Below are 21,700 nucleotides of genomic sequence, written 5' to 3'. Positions count from 1 at the left end.
TTGAATTAATTATTTTTTTATATTTAGAATCACAGCCAGGCAGTGGTCAGCTGGAAGTTGTGTTTGTAGGCTATATATTAACTTAGACTGCAGGTCCACTTGGCATCAGTTCAAGTAGTCTATGTAGCAGGCTTCTTGAATTGCTCTTTGAATTTTTGGAGGAACTAGTACTTTTCAAGTTACTCTCTGTGGGCTGTACTTGTACTCTTACTCAAGTAATTTCTGAGGGAAGTAACTTATTTTTTTACTACGTTACATTTTACCAAATCACTTCAGTTACGAAGGTTGATAGATATTTCATGTCATCACTGTCGGAGGAAAGCCTCCAAATTTAGTGATTTTACATGAATCGATGCTATTGGTTCCCCTTTACCCTTTACGTCTGTATGAATGTTTCACGACCCCTTGACCAATGAAATGTATTCAAAATAGCTTGTCATCAAAACTCCATCAAACCCTGTATCTCCACCAAGGCTCTTGAAGTGAAGCGTACGTCTTCATGCCTGAGGATATTTTTGTTTGTGGGTTCTTAGCCAAATGCGATCAGAAGTTTAATTACCTTCTGCCTTTTGTAATATTGTATATTTCTGGAGTAAGAAGTATTTCTCAGATAAAATTCTGCTGTGTTTTTGAGGGCGAGTGCAAATCAAATGGCCAACTTTGGCTTAACCCAGAATCTGACAGACAAAGTTTAATGTGTTTTTAGCTCCCCATATTAGCTCCCCATATGGTCTCTGCTTGTCATTGGCATTGACATAAAGAGTGATCAAATTAATCAGATGTGTGTGTGTGGCAATAACTAACTAGCTATTACATTAGGTTGTCACTAGCTAGCTGCAGTGTCAACCATGTAGCTAGCTAACGTTAGCTAGATCAACCAAGACATGAGGTGGAAGGAATTGTCCGTCGAGCTCTGAGACAGAACTCTAGGGAAGGGTACCAAAACATTTCTGCAGCATTGAAGGTCCCCAAGAACACAGTGGCCTACTCATACTTAAATGGAAGAAGTTTGTAACCATCAAGACTCTTCCTAGAGCTGGCTGCCCAGCCAAACTGAGCAAGAACCCAATGGTCACTCTGACAGAGCTCCAGAATTCCTCTTTGGAGATGGTTGTTCTTCTGAAAGATTCTCCCATCTCTGCAGCACTCCACCAATCAAGACTTTATGCTAGAGTGGCCAGATGGAAGCCACTCCTCAGTAAAAGGCACATGACAGCCCGCTTGGAGTATGCCAAAAGGCACCTAAAGAACTCTCAGACCATGAGAAACAATACTCTCTCCTGAATGCCTAGTGTCACGCCTGGAGGAAATCTGGCTGGTGGTGCCAGCATCATGCTGTGGGGATGTTTTTCTGAGGCAGGGACTGGGAGACTAGTAAAGATCGAGAGAAAGATTAATGGAGCAAAGTACAGAGATCCTTGATGAAAACCTACTCCAGAGCGCTCAGGACCTCAGACTGGGGAGAACGTTCACCTTCCAACAGGACAATGACCCTAATCACACAGCCAAGACAATGCAGGAGTGGCTTCGGGACAAGTCTTTGAGTGTCCTTCAGTGGCCCAGCCAGGCTGGACTTGAACCCAGTCGAACATCTCTAGAGGTACCTGAAAATAGCTGCAATGCTCCCCATCCAACCTGACGGAGCTTGAGAGGATTGACAGAGAAGAATGGGAGACACTCCCCAAATAGAGTTGTGCCATGCTTGAGGCATCATACCCAAGAATACTTAGTTGTAATATTTTGTTTAATTTGTAATGAATTTGGAAAAAAATCTAAACCTGTTTTTGCTTTGTCATTATGGGGTATTGTGTAGATTGAGGGGAAACAATTTTAGAATAAGGCTGTAACGTATCAAAATGTGGATAAAGTCAATGGGTCTGCATACTTTCCAAATGCTCTACCTACATGAAAGTTTAATTACAAACTTTTTTCAAAGTGCTGGTAGTGCGTTCAGATTTCTATCACTGAAGCATGTGCACAAGATACAAATCCATGCACGAGACGCATGCATTCTAGCCGAGCTCGTGCACGTGTTTACATGGTTCTGCACATGCTTCAGGTAATAGAAATCTGAACGCATTACCAGACTTTGAAAATCCTGTGGATAAATTCTCACTCCCCCCTTTTTTTTAAACCCCTTTTTTCTCCCCAATTTTCCTGGTATCCAATTGGTAGTTAGTCTTGTCTCATCGCTGCAACTCCCGTACGGACTCGGGAGAGGCGAAGGCCGAGAGCCGTGCGTCCTCCGAAACCCTGCCAAGCCGCAATGCTTCTTGACACAATTCCCACTTAAACCGGAAGCCAGCCGCACCAATGTGTCGGAGGAAACACCGTACACCTGGCGACCGTGTCAGAACGCACTGCGCCCGGCCCGCCACAGGAGTCACTTGTGCTCGATGGGACAAAGACATCCCTGTCGGCCAAACCCTCCCCTAACCCGGATGACAGTGGGCCAATTGTGCGCCGCCCCATTGGTCTCCTGGCTGCGACAGAGCCTTGACTCAAACCCATAATCTCTAGTGGCACAGCTAGCACTTCGATGCAGTGCCTTAGACCACTGCGCCACTCGGGAGGCCTGTCTCACATTCCTACCGCCAAAAGGACCAACCGCATGGACAACCGGTAAAGTACGTTTAAAATATAATTTTATTCAACATTCTGGCATGTAGAGGTCGTGAGAGGGAACTTTCCTAATTAAAATGCTAATTTTTGCCCAACGTAGAATTCAATGCAATTCAACATCGGGTTTCTAGGCAATCTCACGCTCTCTGTGTGTATGTCTAAATGAATTTCTCATCAAAGTTTGCCTTCACCCCCACCACCCCTCTAGTTTCTTAACTCCCAAAGAGGAGGAAGAATGTGGTCTTCCTGAGCACACTGCACAAAATGGCTGAGATCAGTGATCGTGAGGACCGGAAGCCAGCCATCATCCTGGACTTACAACCACAACAAAGGAGGCGTGGACAACCTGGACAAGGTGAATGGAACTTACAGCTGCAGGATGATTACTGCCCACTGGCCCCTGGTCATCTTCCATAACATCATTGATATGTCCTCATATAATGCCTTCGTGATATGGAACAAGATCAACCCTAACTGGATGCCTGATAAGCGGAAAAAGAGGAGGGTGTTCCTGGAGCAGCCAGGAAAGGCACTTGCAACCCCACACATTCAAAGAAGGGAGGGCCTCCCCCACACAGCAGCCTCTGCAGCGCTTGTGAAAGCTGTTCTGGAGGCTGAATCTTGTCCTGATGCCAATTCTGCCCCCCAAAGAAGGACTGTAAAACAAATACTATGTGCTGCACATGTGAGAAATGTATCTGAAAAGTCCATGCACACACACTTGCATATTGGCCTACATGTGCTAATTAGAGTTGATTGATTTATGTTCTTCACATTTTTGTTTTGTATCAATCTTGTTTTATTCTTATTGATTGTTGTTTTTCATGTTGTGAGTGGGGGCAATGTTTTAAAAAATGGGAGAAGACTAGTATTTTGTAGTTGAATTCCTCATTGTACAGTGTATATAAGAATATATCATTATGTTGCCAAAAAACCTTCAATAAAATGCATTCAAAACTACTTTCTGCGCATTTCTAATACTATCTTAGATTATAAAAGGGCTATCTCTTGTTAAAAAAACAGAGTGGTGTCCACTGATTTTAAATGCAGTCTTTCTGCATTGTGAAGAGGGAAAACCCAGATATTCACAACGTTTGTGATGAATGACAGGTTGGTTCTTCATGCAATATAGATTTGGGGTTCAATTCAATTAAGCTGCTTTATTTTAGGGGTTTAGTGAAGGCGGATCATTTATTTACCTTTAGGACAAGGAGGTATACATAATGTTAAGACTACACAAGGGTTAAATGTGCTCTCATTTAACAAATGTGCCATTTTGGCATTTTTCATTGCCTAGATGGCTAGCTGCTGCATATCAACTTGTCTTGCTTGAGCAGTGTGAATCCAATCTGTACAATACAGCCCTGAATCCTCAAGTATTTACTATACAGATTACCGACATAGAGGCTCTACACTACAGCACCTGCTGTTGTGAGATTTATGATTAATCTCACACAGCCAATAAAGACCGTCATGATTGTCTGCAGATTGACTGCTTATTTTTGTGGGGAAAGGATCTCAAGGATAATTTGTACTTGTTTCTGCTTGATTAAATTTGTTTTTCTATTGAAAAACGAAGACTGCAAAGCCCTTTTCAAGTCGAAACAAATCCTAACTTGAGTAGCTGAAATCGCCTTGGAAATTGTTGGAAATTGGCCTCATGATATTCAGAATGTTTATTAGCAGAGTCAGATTTTTTTTCCTGAAGTACCACCAATCACATTTCAATGGTTTTGGTTTGGTGTCTTGTCTTGCTGCACCCTTAGACAGGTGACAAATCATTCACTGTGTGTGTGTGTGACCCCTTGTTCTCATTCCAGCACCAGCCAAAGGGTATCTCTCTCAAGATGTTCAAAGCCCTGGTTAGCAATGGCCACCCGGAGTTCTCCTCCAACAGACAGCAAGACGCACAGAAGTTTTTCCTGCATCTCATCAACCTGGTGGAGGTATGCATGTATGGCTTCATACGTGTTTTCTATAAGTAGGAGCGTGTTACGGTGTATTTGTAATAATAAAAACTACTCTAAAAGGCATGTAGCGATGAATACAGTATGCCATTGTTGCAGAGGTACAGCAATTGGCAAACAGTCACTGGTGTTCAATAAAAGGCTCATAAGCATACACGGTATCTAATGGCACTGGCTTTTCAGCTTGTCTTTCAGTGATGGCCTTAATAAAAGTTTTAAAAAATAGCTTTCATGAAATGGCTACCGTGAAGCATTTTTCCGGCATGTCTCTTGTCACACGTGGTCAATCGGAACCTTGGGGGAGAGGAAGCGGGACTGTTTTTGACGAAACGCAGCACCCTGTCCCCGGGCCGGCAGACACACACTTGTGCTCTGAAGTGACTTTCTCAACCGGGTTAAATTTAGACTGCCCCTGTCGGTTACACTGGCCAGATAATGCTTCCTATTCTGCCTGAAGTCAACACAGAAACATGCTCAGACTAGAAACCCGCCACTTTCTCTGCTCTTGCCCTTGACCAAAACAATCGAGCCAAAAATAATTTACTAGACTCCGTTGCATGGCTGATTTATCTATTGTCAATTGTTGTCAAAAGTCAACTTCATGTTAATATAAGTAAAAAATCTACGTTTTTTTTTCTTAGCTTCAGAGTACCTTTTCTAATTTAAATGGGACCCTATGTTTTTACCTTTTTTAATTTGATTTGAGTGTATAATTTGTGGGCATAATCAGCTGTCCTTAGCCTGTGTGGAGGAACTGAGTTGGTTAGACCGAGATAGGTAGACTCTAACAGTGGCCTTCAAGTTTAGCCTGCCAGCCAGCCAGTTAGAATACGTCACTGGAGTTGGGAGTAGAGCTATAACCTGAGAATTTCTGTAGCCTCTTAGAATAGAAAAGCTGCTGATGTGACACTCCATACAAGCCAAACGGTTTTAATTTAAGACTCATTTCCCCATGAGTCCTCAAATAAATTAAACAAGTTTCGTCCCCAATGACCCCCCCCCCCCCCCCCCCCCAATAAACATCTGCGTACCTCTTTGAGTTATACTTGCTTCCCCCAGTCTTTCTTCATTTGGTCAATCTTTGACTGTGTGTAATTGACCACATGACAACAGGATGCTTGGCATGGCCCCCTTGTGATATATACAGTATATATACATTTATTACACACACACAGTTGAAGTCGGGAGTTTACATACACTTAGGTTGGAGTGATTAAAACTATAGTTTTGGCAAGTCAGTTAGGACATCTACTTTGCATGAAAAGTCATTTTTCCAAAAATTGTTTACAGATTATTTCACTTGTAATTCGCTGTATCACAATTCCAGTGGGTCAGAAGTTTACTTACACTAAGTTGACTGTGCCTTTTAAACCGCTTGGAAAATTCCAGAAAATTATGTCATGGCTTTAGAAGCTTCTGATGAGTTAATTGACATCATTTGATTCAATTGGAGGTGTACCTGTGGAAGTATTTCAAGGCCTACCTTCAAACTCAGTGACTCTTTGCTTGATATCAAGGGAAAATCAAAAGAAATCAGCCAAGGCCTCAGACGTTCATCTGTACGAACAATAGTACGCAAGTATAAACACCATGGGACCACGCAGCCGTCATACCGCTCAGGAAGGAGACGCGTTCTGTCTCCTATATATGAACGTACTTTGGTGCAAAAAGTGCAAATCAATCCAAGAACAACAGCAAAGGACCTTGTGAAGAAGCTGGAAGAAACTGGTACAAAAGTATCTATATCCACAGTAAAACGAGTCCTATATCGACATAACCTGAAAGGCGTACAGGCGTACAGAGGCCCATTATCAGCAACCATCATTCCTGTGTTCCAGTGACATGTTGTGTTAACTAATCCAAGTTTATCATTTTAAAAGGCTTATTGATCATTAGAAAACCCGTTTGCAATTATGTTAGCGCAGCTGAAAACTATTGTGCTCATTAAAGAAGCAATAAAACAGGCCTTTTTTTTGAGAAATTAAGGCTATCCCATGTGAGAAATTGCCAAGAAACTGAAGATCTCATACAACGCTGTGTACTACTTCTTTCACAGAACAGTGCAAACTGGCCTTGACCAGAATAGAAAGAGGAGTGGGAGGCCCCGGTGCACAACTGAGCAAGAGGACAAGTACATTAGTGTCTAGTTTGAGAAACAGACTCCTCACAAGTCCTCAACTGGCAGTTTCATTAAATAGTACCCGCAAAACACCAGTCTCAACGTCAACAGTGAAGAGGCAACTCTGGGATGCTGGCCTTCTAGGCAGAGTTGCAAAGAAAAAGCCATATCTCAGACTGGCCAATAAAAATACAAGATTAAGAAGGGTTAAAGAACACAGACACTGGACAGAGGATCTCTGCCTAGAAGGCCAGCAGCCTCTTCACTGTTGACATTGAGACTGGTGTTTTGCGGGTACTATTTAATGAAACTGCCAGTTGAGGACTTGTGAGTAGAACAAGAATATACTGACGAGGTTCAGAAGACAGTTCTTTGTTTCTGGCCATTTTGAGCCTGTAATCGAACCCACAAATGCTGATGCTCCAGATAGTCAACTAGTCTAGAGAAGGCCAGTTTTATTGCATCTTTAATCAGAACAACAGCTTTCAGCTGTGCTAACGTAATTGCAAAAGGGTTTTCTAATGATCAATTAGCCTTTTAAAATGATAAACTTGGATTAGCTAACACAACGTGCCATTGAAACACAGGAGTGATGTAACATGTAACTTTCTTTCAAAAAATAGGACATTTCTAAGTGACCCCAAACTTTTGAACGGTAGCGTGTATATGTAGTACCAGTCAAAAGTTTGACATATATATTATTATTATTTAAAAAACAAACAATTTTCTACATTGTAGTGAAGGCATCAAAACTATGAAAAAAACACATTGAATCATGTAGTAATCAAAAAAGTATTAAACAAATTCAAATATATAGTTTATATTTGAGATTCTTCAAAGTAGCCACGCTTTGCCTTGATGACAAGTCAGGAGATTGAGGAGGCCAGGTCATCTGATGCAGCACTCCATCACTCTCCTTCTTGGTCAAATAGCCTTTACACAGCCTGGAGGTGTGTTTGGTCATTGTCCTATTGAAAAACAAATGATAGTCCCACTAAGCGCAAACCAGATGGGATGGCATAAGACACGGCGGTTGGAACCAAACATCTCAAATTTGGACTCATCAGACCAAAGGACAGATTTCCACCGGTCTAATGTCCATTGCTCGTGTTTCTTGGCCCAAGCAAATCTCATCTTATTGGTGTCCTTTAGTAGTGGTTTCTTTGCAACAATTCGAACACGAAGGCCTGATTCACACAGCCTCCTCTGAACAGTTGATGTGTCTGTTACTTGAATTCTGTGAAGCATTTATTTGGGCTGCAATTTCTGAGGCAGGTAACTCAAAATAACTTATCAATTGCAGCAGAGGTAACTCTGGGTCTTCCTTTCCTGTTCCTTCTGTATACCATTCATGCCTTGTCACATCACAGCTGGTTGGCTCAAATGCATTTAGAAGGAAATTAAATTCCACAAATGAACTTTTAACAAGGCACACCTGTTAATTGAAATGCATTCCAGATGACTACCTCATGAAGCTGGTTGAGAGAATGCAAAGAGTGTGCAAAGCTGTTATCAAGCCAAAGGGTAACTACTTTGCAGAATCTCAATTATAAAATATATTTGGATTTAACACTTTTTTTTTTTTTTTGTTACAACATGATTCCATATGTTATTTCATAGTTTTTATGTCTTCACTATTATTGTAAAAATAACGAAACTGTTGAATGAGTAATGTGTCCAAACTTTTGACTGGTGTGTGTGTGTGTGTGTGTGTGTGTGTGTGTGTGTGTGTGTGTTGCTAAGGTTCAAACATGCATGCAATTAATGAAAGTCTCAATGTTCGACGTAAGTATTCAGTATGTTCTCTGCATCTTCCCCTGTGTGTCCCTCGCTTTAGAGAAACAGTGTGGGCTTGGAGAACCCCAACAACGCCTTCCGCTACCTGGTGGAGGAGCGCGTGCAGTGTTGCCAGACGCAGAAGGTGCGCTACACCCAGAAGGTGGACTACCTCATGCAGCTCCCGGCCCCCATCGAGGCCGCCTCCAACAGAGGTAAGATCCCACAGGCAGCTGGCCCAGCCCCATGAGAACCAGCAGGGCTGCTGGCTCCCCCACAGCTCTTCTCTTCAAAGGGAATGGAGGATCAATATCTCTGAATGCCAAAGTGGGTTGGGAGTTTGTGTTTTTAAATGCATACTGTAGATGGTGACTCTTGGCTGAATTACTTAATTGTTGGGAAAATAAGTTACTTCAAATGTCCATTATACAATCACTAAACCCCAATCATCTGAGAGTCCGACAATCGCAACAGTATTTTAGGAGGTTAAATGGCTTGACGTGTGTGTGTGTGTGACAGAGGAGCTGATAGCGTATGAGGCCAAGCGAAACGAAGCAGAGGAGAACATGAGGGCCCCTCCAGAGCCCGTGAGGGCCCGGATCCCCTTCACAGCGTGCCTGCAGGCCTTCACGGAACCAGAGAACGTTCCCGACTTCTGGAGCTCGGAGCTGCAGGCCAAATCAGCTGGAGTCAAGTAAGCAAGGTCCTGGTCTAAGGCTGGGAAGAAAGATCGACATCCTACATTGTTGAATTCTCCCGCAGTTTCAACAGTGTGTGGGGATCTATCTTTCTTTCATGACTTGGCTTTTTGGATCCTGCACCTGAGTTATTTTGCACCATAATATAAACCAGTGTTGGTAGGCTACATGATGAATTAACCGTAGGAAAAATGTACCATTTCGCTTTTTTTTAATACCCATACCCAAACGACCAAAGATGAATGTAAAGCTGGTATTGTACATTTAATGAAAATATAAACAAAATGTTGGTCCCACGTTTAATGAGCTGAAATAAAAGATCCCAGAAATGTTCCACATGCACATAAATATTATTTCTGTCAAATTTTGTGTGCAACTTTGTTTACGTCCCTGTTAGTGAGCATTTCTCCTTTGCCAAGATAATCCATCCACCTGACAGGTGTGGCATATCAAAAAACTGATTAAATATCATGATAATTACACAGGTGCACCTTGTGCTGGGGGAAATAAAAGTCCATTCTAACATGTGCAGTTTTGTCACACAACACAATGCCACAAGTTTTGAGGGTGCGTGCAATTGTCATGGTAACTGCAGGAATGTCCACCAGAGCATTGCACATTTATTTCTCTACCATAAACCGCATCCAACATTATTTTTGATAATTTGGTAGTACGTCCAACCGGCCTCACAACAGCAGACCACTTGTACGTGGTCTTGTGGGCGAGCGGTTTGCTGATGTCAAGGTTGTGAACAGTGTCCCATGGTAAAGGTGGAGTTGTGGTATTGGCAGGCATAAGCTACGAATAACAAACACAATTGCATTTCATTGATGGAAATTTGAATGCACAGACATACCGTGACGAGATCCAGAGGACCGTTGTCGTACCATTCATCTGCCGCCATCACCTCATGTTTCAGCATGATAATGTACGGTCCCATGTCGCAAGGATCTGTACACAATTCCTGGAAGCTGAAAATGTCCCAGTTCTTCCATGGCTTGCATACTCACCAGACATGTCACCCATTGAGCATATTTGGGATGCTCTGGATCGACGTGTATGACAGTGTGTTCTAGTTCCCCCAATATCCAGCAACTTTGCACAGACATTGAAGAGGAGTGGGACAACATTCCACAGGCCACAATCAACAGCCTGATCAACTTTATGCGAAGGAGATGTCTCGCTGCATGAGGCAAATGGTGGTCACAGAAATTAGAAATTTAGAAATTGTTACATGTTGCGTTTATAATTTTGTTGAGTTTAAATAAGTGATCCATATTTCTTTTATAGTTATTTTTCTAAAGTGTAGCCCTCTCTTTCCAGGACTTCCCGTTTCGCCTCCTTCCCAGAGTATCTGGTGGTGCAAATAAAGAAATTCACATTTGTGGTGGACTGGGTTCCAAAGAAAGTAGGTGAGTAAGAGAACTGATGTCTCTCCACAAATGTTTTGGCTTGTCTGGATCCATGATTCTCTAGTACCAAGAGGATGCGGATTTCTGTGTTAACTTTGATACATGTCAACAAACACTGAAATCATATTAAGGGATCGAATGGTCTTTTTCATTGAAGGCCTATAAATGCATTCTATTTTTCAGATTTTCTCTTTATCCCTAGATAATTGTATTAAGTCAGTACTGTAGATCTCCAGCAGAGGGCAATGCCACACAGTGAATCACTGAGGTCCACTGACAATAAATACATACAGTGCATTCGGAAAGTATTCAGACCCCTTGACTTTTTGTTAGGTTACAGCCTTATTCTAAAATATATATTTTTTATTTTTAGCATGAAAATACACAGAATACCCCGTAATGACAAAGCAATAGCTGTTTTTTTTAAAATTTATTTTGCAAATTTATTCAAATAAAGTATTCAGACTCTTTACTCAGAACTTTGTTGAAGCACCTTTTGACAGCGATTACAGCCTTGAGTCTTCCTGGGTATGATGCTATAAACTTGGAATAACCTGTATTTGGGTAGTTTCTCCCGTTCTTCTCTGCAGATCCTCTCATACTCTGTCATGTTGGATGGGGAGCGTTGCTACACAGCTATTTTCAGGTCCCTCTAGAGAGGTTCGATCAGGTTGAAGTCCAGGCTCTGGCTGGGCCACTCAAGGACATTCAGAGACTCCTGCCTTGTCTTGGCTGTGTGCTTAGGGTCGTTGTCCTGTTGTAAGGTGAACCTTGTCACCAGTCTGAGGTCCTGAGCACTCTGGAGCAGGTTTTCATCAATGATCTCTCTGTACTTTGCTCCGTTCATCTTTCCCTCGATCCTGACTAGTCTTCCAGTCCTTGCCGCTGAAAAACATCCCCACAGTATGATGCTTCACCATAGGGATGGTGCCAGGTTTCCTCCAGACTTGACGCTTGGCATTCAGGCCAAAGAGTTCAATCTTGGTTTCATCAGACCAGAGAATCTTGTTCCTCATGGTCTGAGACTCTTTTAAGTGCCTTTTGCCAAACTCTAAGCTGGCTGTCATGTGCCTTTTATTGAGGAGTGGCTTCTGTCTGGCCACTCTACCATAATGACCTGGTTGGTGGAGTGCTGCAGAGATGGTTGTCCTTCTGGAAGGTTCTCCAATCTCCACAGAGGAACTCTGGAGCTCTGTCAGAGTGACCATCAGATTCTTGGTCACCTCCCTCACTAAGGCCCTTCTCCCCAGATTGCTCAGTTTGGCCGGGCGGCCATTTCTAGGAAGTCTTGGTGGTTCCATTCCATTTAAGAATGATGGAGGCTTCTGTGTTCTTGGAGACAGTCAATGCTGCAGACATTTTTTGTTACCCTTCCCCAGATCTGTGTCTCGAAACAATCATGTCTCGGAGCTCTACAAACAATTCCAAAAATATGATTGGAATTTGGGAAGGTTAACTATTAGAGATGCAGTTCAAATTAGGTTATTCCTCTGCATCTTGCAAATGATATACTGGTTTTTAATCATGTGGACCAAAAAAAAGTTGTTACAGCTATATTCAATATTTTCTCATACTGATATGGTAGCTACATATTTTGTACTGTAGCTATAGTGGTGAATGTAAGTGTAGTCATTCAGTTATCTGTTTGAATGACCATGCCCAAGTCCTGTCTTCTCTTGCTCATGTAATTTAAAACTCTGGGTTGCATTCATTAGGGCACATCGTAGCAAAACGTTCTGCAACAGGGATTGAAACATGTTTCTTATTGGACAAGTCCCAATTGTACTTCCCTATTTTATTTTATTTGTGTCTTTTTTTTAACCCCCTTTTCTCCCCAATTTCGTGGTATCCAATTGTTGGTAATCACTATCTTGTCTCATCGCAACAACTCCCGTACGGGCTCGGGAGAGACGACGGTCGAAAGCCATGCGTTCTCTGAAATACAACCCAACCAAGCCGCATTGCTTCTTAACACAGCGAGCATCCAACCCGGAAGCCTGCCGCGCCAATGTGTCTGAGGAAACACAGTGTACCTGTCGACCTTGGTTAGCGTGCACTGCGCCCGGCCCGCCACAGGATTCGCTACTGCGCGATGAGACAAGGATGTCCCTACCGGCCAAACCCTCCCTAACCCGGACGACGCTAGGCCAATTGTGCGTCGCCCCATGAACCACCCGGGCCGGCTGCGACAGAGCCTGGGTGCGAACCCAGAGTCTCTGGTGGCACAGCTAGCGCTGCGAAGCAGTGCCCTTAAGACCACTGTGCCACCCGGGATGCCGTGCTTCCCTATTTCACTCAATTTTGGAGCCTTTTCTCAATTTCGAACTGAACATGACCCTGACCTGTTCTTCAACAGATTTGTCCATAGACATCCCAGACTTCCTGGACCTGTCTCGGCTCCGGGGAACAGGACTGCAGGCGGGAGAACAAGAGCTCCCAGACCTCGCACCCCCCATCGTCCTCCCTGAAGACACCAGAGGTAAGAAGGGCTGCTTCGAAGATACTGACAAACCTTTACCAATCCACCCACACCTGGTAGGAGTTTGACTTTAGGTGTTGGACGTGGCTAGCAAAGTTGGCGTTTGGGCCAAGCTAAATCTAGCACGCCTAACGAGTAACGTTTTGGGCCTAACGCTGAGCAACATAGAAGTGGTACTGTTTGTAGCTTATATGCTTAGCATTCCCCTAATCTCCGTTCCTCCTTCAGAGGCGGTTGCTTGGATGGATTTAGCTACAGTGCGTCTGTAGTGTGACTACAGTGCGTTTGTCCGTGTACCTCTTTAATAGTTTAGCAGCCATTAGGCACATTGTGTTCTATGCAGTCCTAGACCTAAAAACACTTGATATGTGCTCTAGGCAAGCAATAAAGCTTGTCCTGGTACCCTGTAGTGCTCCATTGACACAATGGTTGTCTTGTAGAAGCTGCTTCAACCTTGTTAAGCTACAACTCTGGGTTGAAACGCAACAATTTTATTTTAGAAGACTAATATAACAATTACCGTGTTCCTCCTTCCTAAAATGAGGCTTCATGGGTAAATGCTAAGCGGCCAAAGCAAAACTTTCACACTAGACATTTGCCCGATTTTAGACGTCGTAAATGTGTTTTCAATGGAGCGATTTATTAAAGTTTTATGATTTCTCTTAAGGACTGTTCCTGAAAAAGTAACAAAGCAGTTGGCCATTTTTGTTTTCTCTCATAATCAAATTACTGGTACAACACCTACATACAGTAATGTAAATCTTAGTTCTCAGTGTTAATAATGCATTTGTGATTTATAAAGCATTTATCAGATGAGCTCCATGAATCTTAAATTACAACAGCCCATTGTCCCTTGACCTGAATCACTACAGCAATGAATTACATTTCTGAATCGGACAACGCCTGATGAATTCTGATTTGATTTCCGAGTTTTAAGCAAATGCTCCTTCAAATGCATAATTTCCCATCAATTATCTTTACGGATAAGTTTACCACCTTGAGCCATAAGTCAATACTTGTTTTAAAACTGAAGAGTGACTTGAACGGTAAGGATGCTATTTTAGGTCCATGTTAGACTTTTTTACTAACCATATATTGAATTCATTAATCTGATAGATTCAGATAAATCAAAAAGTGTAGCTACAGCATGAATATAATTTAACTAGTTAAAAAAAACATTTGTTTTCCTTGGAAATAATCACTAGTTTTCTTTACCTTTCAGACAACTCGATGAACTCCTCAGATTGTAAGTATTCAGTTTCTCCTAACCTTCCGCTATATATACCTAACACATTACAAAGATTTACCACTATGGAACAAAAAGTTTTGCAGTTGTGATAAATCTAGCGAAAATAAGTTTGACGTCGCAAAACCAACAGCTGCTGCAACTGCCGCGTAACTTTTCCTACTTACAAAAACTTTCTTTATTAGCCTGTTTTTTTTAATTAGTAAGCACTGGGTAAGTACAGCATGTCCCTGCGCGGTTCCTCTCCAGTCCCTCTTTAATGAGGCCCAAAGAGAAAACAAAACCACCTTTAGAACCTGTGAGGTTTGCAAAGAGCGTGGGCGGCGGCACTGATGTTTATTGGTTGTTTTGTGCTTGTCCTCAGCCCCAGAAATAGACGAGTCGGCCGCAATGCAGCTGGCGGAGATGGGCTTCCCTCTGGAGGCCTGCCGGAAGGCCATCTACTACACTGGGAACATGGGCCCCGAGATGGCCTTCAACTGGATCATAACACACATGGAGGATCCTGGTAAGAGTCACATGGATGTTATTCAAGTCTGATTCCTCAGCCTCTTCTGGGCACATGTGGGAGTGGGCAGTGCATGCTCTAAAACATCCCTAAAGTGACATGTGCGTCACAGGAGGAGTCCCCAGCTGCCTCCTGAGGGTGTTTGTGTGTCTGGACTGATACATTTGCATAATTTTCAATGAGTAATTCATAATTACATGCTATAACTGCATGTTTCTTATGTAAACGTATTCCAAGATGGCGTAGCAGTCGGACGTGTGTTTTGTCTTGTCCCGTCCTGTATAGTGTAAATATAGTTTTTTTCCTCTTTTTTCTCCCGTATATATTTCGTACATATTTTAATCTCACTTCCCAACCACAGGCTGAATATATTCTCCTGCAACCCGCATCACCCAATGTGGTACGGATCTGCTTTTTCTATGCTTTAGAATCGGAACCCTCACCAGAAGCTAGCCGCTAACTAGCTACTAGCTAGCCACTGCTAGCGGTCTTCAACGCTAACTAGGACACCAGCGCGACATCTACCCAAAGCATATCAGACTGCTTTTTCTCTACCACATCTCCGGATTCCTACCGCAAGCTCTGAAGCTTTATACCGGATCATCGTAAATAGCTAGCTGCAATCCGAGTGGCTACTCCTGGCTAACGTCTCTGTCCCAGAGCAAGCACCAGTTAGCCTGGAGCTAGCCTCGAGCTAAGCCCATCTCCCGACTACCCGAAGAGGTCCAAAAATACCTAATTTGCCAATTGGCCTGGACCCTCTACTGACCCTCTACTGCCGACACGGAGCCCCGCCGATCCATCACGACTGGTCCGCCGACATAATCGTCCGAGGGGGTTTCAACAGGCTTTTCCGCTGCGACATCGCCAAAGATCCATCTGCTGGCCAAGGCCCGCGAGCTTTCTGAATCGCTGTATCTCCAGCTCACCGCATGAAGAGGAATAAATAAACAGACTCACCCCATCGCGACGTCCCCAAAGGTTAACTCTCTAGCCCTCGCTATCTCCCTGCTTGCTAATTCGGCCTGCTAACGGCTAGCTTGTCAAGCTCCGGTCCGCTAACTGCTACCTTGTCTAGCTCGGGCCTACGAACTGTTAGCTTGTTAGCACAGGCCTGCTAACCGTCTGTACCACCGCGTCCCAATCACTCTCTGACCCCATTTACTTTCTATCTCTTTTTGATTTTTAATTTGTTTATACCTTCCGGAAACCTGCCTCACCCAATGTGATACGGAATCGCTGTTACTTTTACTCTTATTTTTATGACACACTCAAGAACCTCCAGACGCTAACCAGCTAACTAGCTACAAGCTAGTTAGTCATTGTTAGTTTAAAAAAAAAAAAAAAAAAAAAAAAAACCTGGATAACACTCGCCAGCCCCCCTGCCCATCCACCGCTGCCCCCTGGACACTGATCTCTTGGCTACATAGCTGACGACGCTGGACTGTCCATTAATCACGGTACTCCTTTCTGCTTGTTTGTCTTACCTGTCGGCCCCGTTGCCTAGTCAACGCCATTTTACCTGCTGTTTGTTGTGCTAGCGGATTAGCCTCGCCTACTGTTTTTAGCTAGCTTTCCAAATTCAACACCTGTGATTACTGTATGCCTCGCTGTATGTCTCTCTCAGATGTCAATATGCCTTGTATACTGTTGTTCAGGTTAGTTATAATTGTTTTAGTTCACAATGGAGCCCCTAGACCCACTCTGCATACCCCTGTTACCTCCTTTGTCCCACCTCCCACACATGCGGTGACCTCACCCATTACAACCAGCATGTCCAGAGATTCAACCTGTCTCATCATCACCCAGTGCCTGGGCTTACCTCCGCTGTACCCGCACCCCACCATACCCCTGTCTGTGCATTATGCCCTGAATATATTCTACCATGCCCAGAAACCTGTTCCTCTTATCCTCTGCCCCCAACGCTCTAGGCGACCAGTTTTGATAGCCTTTAGCCGCACCCTCATACTACTCCTTCTCTGTTCCGCGGGTGATGTGGAGGTAAACCCAGGCCCTGCATGTCCCCAGGTACCCTCATTTGTTGACTTCTGTGATCGAAAAAGCCTTGGTTTTATGCATGTCAACATCAGAAGCCTCCTCCCTAAGTTTGTTTTACTCACTGCTTTAGCACACTCTGCTAACCCTGATGTCCTTGCCGTGTCTGAATCCTGGCTCAGGAAGGCCACCAAAATTCAGAGATTTCCATACCCAACTATAACATCTTCCGTCAAGATAGAACTACCAAAGGGGGCGGAGTTGCAGTCTACTGCAGAGATAGCCTGCAAAGTAATGTCATACTTTCCAGGTCCATACCCAAACAGTTCGAACTACTAATTTTGAAAATTACCCTCTCCAGAAATAAGTCTCTCACTGTTGCCGCCTGCTACCGGCCACCCTCAGCTCCCAGCTGTGCCCTGGACACCATTTGTGAATTGATCGCCCCCCATCTAGCTTCAGAGTTTGTTCTGTTAGGTGACCTAAACTGGGATATGCTTAACACCCCGGCAGTCCTACAATGTAAGCTAGATGCCCTCAATCTCACTCAAATCATCAAGGAACCCACCAGGTACAACCTTAACTCTGTAAACAAGGGCACTCTCATAGACGTCATCCTGACCAACTGGCCCTCCAAATACACCTCCGCTGTCTTCAACCAGGATCTCAGCGATCACTGCCTCATTGCCTGTATCCGCCACGGAGCCGCAGTCAAACGACCACCCTCATCACTGTCAAACGCTCCCTAAAACACTTCTGTGAGCAGGCCTTTCTAATCGACCTGGCCCGGGTATCCTGGAAGGACATTGACCTCATCCCGTCAGTTGAGGATGCCTGGTCATTCTTTAAAAGTAACTTCCTCACCATTTTAGATAAGCATGCTCCGTTCAAAAATGCAGAACCAAGAACAGATACAGCCCTTGGTTCACTCCAGACCTGACTGCCCTCGACCAGCACAAAAACATCCTGTGGCGGACTGCAATAGCATCGAATAGCCCCCGTGATATGCAACTGTTCAGGGAAGTCAGGAACCAATACACGCAGTCAGTCAGGAAAGCTAAGGCCAGCTTCTTCAGGCAGAAGTTTGCATCCTGTAGCTCCAACTCCAAAAAGTTCTGGGACACTGTGAAGTCCATGGAGAACAAGAGTACCTCCTCCCAGCTGCCCACTGCACTGAGGCTAGGTAACACGGTCTCCACCGATAAATCCACGATTATCGAAAGCTTCAATAAGCACTTCAACGGCTGGCCATGCCTTCCGCCTGGCTACTCCAACCTCGGCCAACAGCTCCGCCCCCCGCAGCTCCTCGCCCAAGCCTCTCCAGGTTCTCCTTTACCCAAATCCAGATAGCAGATGTTCTGAAAGAGCTGCAAAACCTAGACCCGTACAAATCAGCTGGGCTTGACAATCTGGACCCTCTATTTCTGAAACTATCTGCCGCCATTGTCGCAACCCCTATTACCAGCCTGTTCAACCTCTCTTTCATATCGTCTGAGATCCCCAAGGATTGAAAGCTGCCGCAGTCATCCCCTCTTCAAAGGGGGAGACACCCTGGACCCAAACTGCTATAGACCTATATCCATCCTGCCCTGCCTATCTAAGGTCTTCGAAAGCCAAGTCAACAAACAGGTCACTGACCATCTCGAATCCCACCGTACCTTCTCCGCTGTGCAATCTGGTTTCCGAGCCGGTCATGGGTGCACCTCAGCCACGCTCAAGGTACTAAACGATATCATAACCGCTATCGATAAAAGACAGTACTGTGCAGCCGTCTTCATCGACCTCGCCAAGGCTTTCGACTCTGTCAATCACCATATTCTTATCGGCAGACTCAGTAGCCTCGGTTTCTCGGATGACTGCCTTGCCTGGTTCACCAATTACTTTGCAGACAGAGTTCAGTGTGTCAAATCGGAGGGCATGCTGTCCGGTCCTCTGGCAGTCTCTATGGGGGTGCCACAGGGTTCAATTCTCGGGCCGACTCTTTTCTCTGTATATATCAATGATGTTGCTCTTGCTGCGGGCGATTTCCTGATCCACCTCTACGCAGACGACACCATTCTATATACTTTCGGCCCGTCATTGGACACTGTGCTATCTAACCTCCAAACGAGCTTCAATGCCATACAGCACTCCTTCCGTGGCCTCCAACTGCTCTTAAACGCGAGTAAAACCAAATGCATGCTTTTCAACCGATCGCTGCCTGCACCCGCATGCCCGACTAGCATCACCACCCTGGATGGTTCCGACCTTGAATATGTGGACATCTATAAGTACCTAGGTGTCTGGCTAGACTGCAAACTCTCCTTCCAGACTCACATCAAACATCTCCAATCGAAAATCAAATCAAGAGTCGGCTTTCTATTCCGCAACAAAGCCTCCTTCACTCACGCCGCCAAGCTTACCCTAGTAAAACTGACTATCCTACCGATCCTCGATTTCGGCGATGTCATCTACAAAATGGCTTCCAACACTCTACTCAGCAAACTGGATGCAGTCTATCATAGTGCCATCCGTTTTGTCACCAAAGCACCTTATACCACCCACCACTGCGACTTGTATGCTCTAGTCGGCTGGCCCTCGCTACATATTCGTCGCCAGACCCACTGGCTCCAGGTCATCTACAAGTCCATGCTAGGTAAAGCTCCGCCTTATCTCAGTTCACTGGTCACGATGGCAACACCCATCCGTAGCACACGCTCCAGCAGGTGTATCTCACTGATCATCCCTAAAGCCAACACCTCATTTGGCCGCCTTTCGTTCCAGTACTCTGCTGCCTGTGACTGGAATGAACTGCAAAAATCGCTGAAGTTGGAGACTTTTATCTCCCTCACCAACTTCAAACATCAGCTATCCGAGCAGCTAACCGATCGCTGCAGCTGTACATAGTCTATTGGTAAATAGCCCACCCATTTTCACCTACCTCATCCCCATACTGTTTTTATACTGTTTTTTTAAATTTGATTTATTTATTTATTTACTTTTCTGCTCTTTTGCACACCAATATCTCTACCTGTACATGACCATCTGATCTTTTATCACCCCAGTGTTAATCTGCAAAACTGTATTATTCGCCTACCTCCTCATGCCTTTTGCACACATTGTATATAGACTGCCCATTTTATTTCTACTGTGTTATTGACTTGTTAATTGCTTACTCCATGTGTAACTCTGTGTTGTCTGTTCACACTGCTATGCTTTATCTTGGCCAGGTCGCAGTTGCAAATGAGAACTTGTTCTCAACTAGCCTACCTGGTTAAATAAAGGTGAAATAAAATAAAAAATAAAAACAATGTAAATAGATTGTTTTAATGTCCATTACTAAAGCGCTTTTGTGTGTTAGCATGCTAACATAAATTGTATTTAGCTAGCTTAAAAGAAAAATGAATCCAGTACCAGTCAGAATTTTGGACACACATACTCATTCTTTATTTTATTTTATACATTGTAGAATAATAGTGAAGACAACACTATGAAATAACACATATGACACATAAAAAAAGTGTTAAACAAATCAAAATATATTTTATATTTGAGATTCTTAAAAGTAATCACCCTTTGCCTTGATGACAGTTTTGCACACTCTTGGCATTATCTTAACCAGCTTCATGAGGTAGTCACCTGGAATGCATTTCAATTAACAGGTGTGCCTTCTTAAAAGTTAATCTGTGGAATTTCTTTCCTTCTTAATGTATTTGACCCAATCAGTTGTGTTGTGACAATGTAGCCCTATTTGGAAATAGACCATGTCCATATTATGGCAAGAACAGCTCAAATAAGCAAAGAGAAATTACAGTCCATCATTACTGTAAGACATGAAGGTCAGTCAATGGGGAACATTTGAGGAACTTTTAAAGTTTCTTCAAGTGCAGTCGCAAAAACCATCAAGCGCTATGATGAAACTGGCTCTCATGAAGACCGCCACAGGAAAGGAAGACCCAGAGTTACCTCTGCTGCAGAGGATACGTTCAGAGGAGTAACCAGCCTCATAAATTGCAGCCCAAATAAATTATTCAGAGTAACAGACATCTCAACATCAACTGTTCAGAGGAGACTGTGTGAATCAGGCCTTTATGGTCTAATTGCTGCAAAGAAACTACTGCTAAAGGACATCAATAATAAGAAGACTTGCTTGGGCCAAGAAACACAAGCAATTGACATTAGACCGGTGGAAATCTGTTCTTTGGTCTGATGAGTCCAAATGTGAAATTTTTGGTTCCAACTGCTGTGTCATTGTGAGACACAGAGTAGGTGAACGGATGATCTCCGCATGTGTGGTTCTCACCATGAAGCATGGAGAAGAAGGTGTGGGGGTGCTTTGCTGGTGACACTGTCAGTGATTTATTTAGAATTCAAGGCACACTTTAACCAGCATGGCTACCACAGTATTCTACAGCGATACACCATCCCAGCTGGATTGAGTTTATTTGTTTTTCAACAGGACAATGGCCCAACACACATACAGGATGTGTAAGGGCTATTTGACCAAGAAGGAGAGTGATGGAGTGCTGCATCATATGACCTCAACCCAATTGAGATGGTTTGGGATGAGTTGGACCACAGAGTGAAGGAAAAGCAGCCAACAAGTGCTCAGCATATGTGACAAACCTTTCATCTGCAGAAATGATTCAGTTGTGCAAACCCACATTTTCATCACCTGTCCGGGTGGCTGGTCTCATACGATCCTCCAGGTGAAGAAGTCAGATGTGGAGTTCCTGGGCTGGTGTGGTTACACGTGGTCTGAGGTTGTGAGGCCAGTTGGATGTACTGCCAAGTTCTCTAAAACAACGGAGGTGGCTTATGGTAGAGAAATTAACATTCAATTCTCTGGCAACAGCTCTGGTAGACAGTCCTGCAGTCAGCATGCCATTTGCATGCTCC

General features: G+C 43.9%; 1 protein-coding gene across 2 annotated transcripts in view; it reads left to right on the top strand.

Moving 5' to 3' along the window:
• LOC115108062 (ubiquitin carboxyl-terminal hydrolase 13-like) overlaps positions 1 to 21,700 on the top strand; it is a 59,726-nt gene that overhangs the window by 27,849 nt on the left and 10,177 nt on the right. For both annotated transcript variants that reach the window (XM_029631987.2, XM_029631986.2), the window contains exons 11-17: positions 4,443 to 4,568; positions 8,546 to 8,699; positions 9,004 to 9,178; positions 10,506 to 10,594; positions 12,951 to 13,073; positions 14,296 to 14,319; positions 14,684 to 14,827. In XM_029631987.2, coding sequence (XP_029487847.2) covers positions 4,443 to 4,568; positions 8,546 to 8,699; positions 9,004 to 9,178; positions 10,506 to 10,594; positions 12,951 to 13,073; positions 14,296 to 14,319; positions 14,684 to 14,827 — 835 coding nt within the window. The remainder of the gene's footprint in view (positions 1 to 4,442; positions 4,569 to 8,545; positions 8,700 to 9,003; positions 9,179 to 10,505; positions 10,595 to 12,950; positions 13,074 to 14,295; positions 14,320 to 14,683; positions 14,828 to 21,700) is intronic.

This window comes from Oncorhynchus nerka, linkage group LG24 (genome assembly GCF_034236695.1).
Source record: "Oncorhynchus nerka isolate Pitt River linkage group LG24, Oner_Uvic_2.0, whole genome shotgun sequence".
NCBI classification, from domain to species: Eukaryota; Metazoa; Chordata; class Actinopteri; order Salmoniformes; family Salmonidae; genus Oncorhynchus; species Oncorhynchus nerka.
The sequence above is the reverse complement of the archived record's forward strand: the minus strand, read 5'-3'. Positions and strand labels throughout refer to the sequence as shown.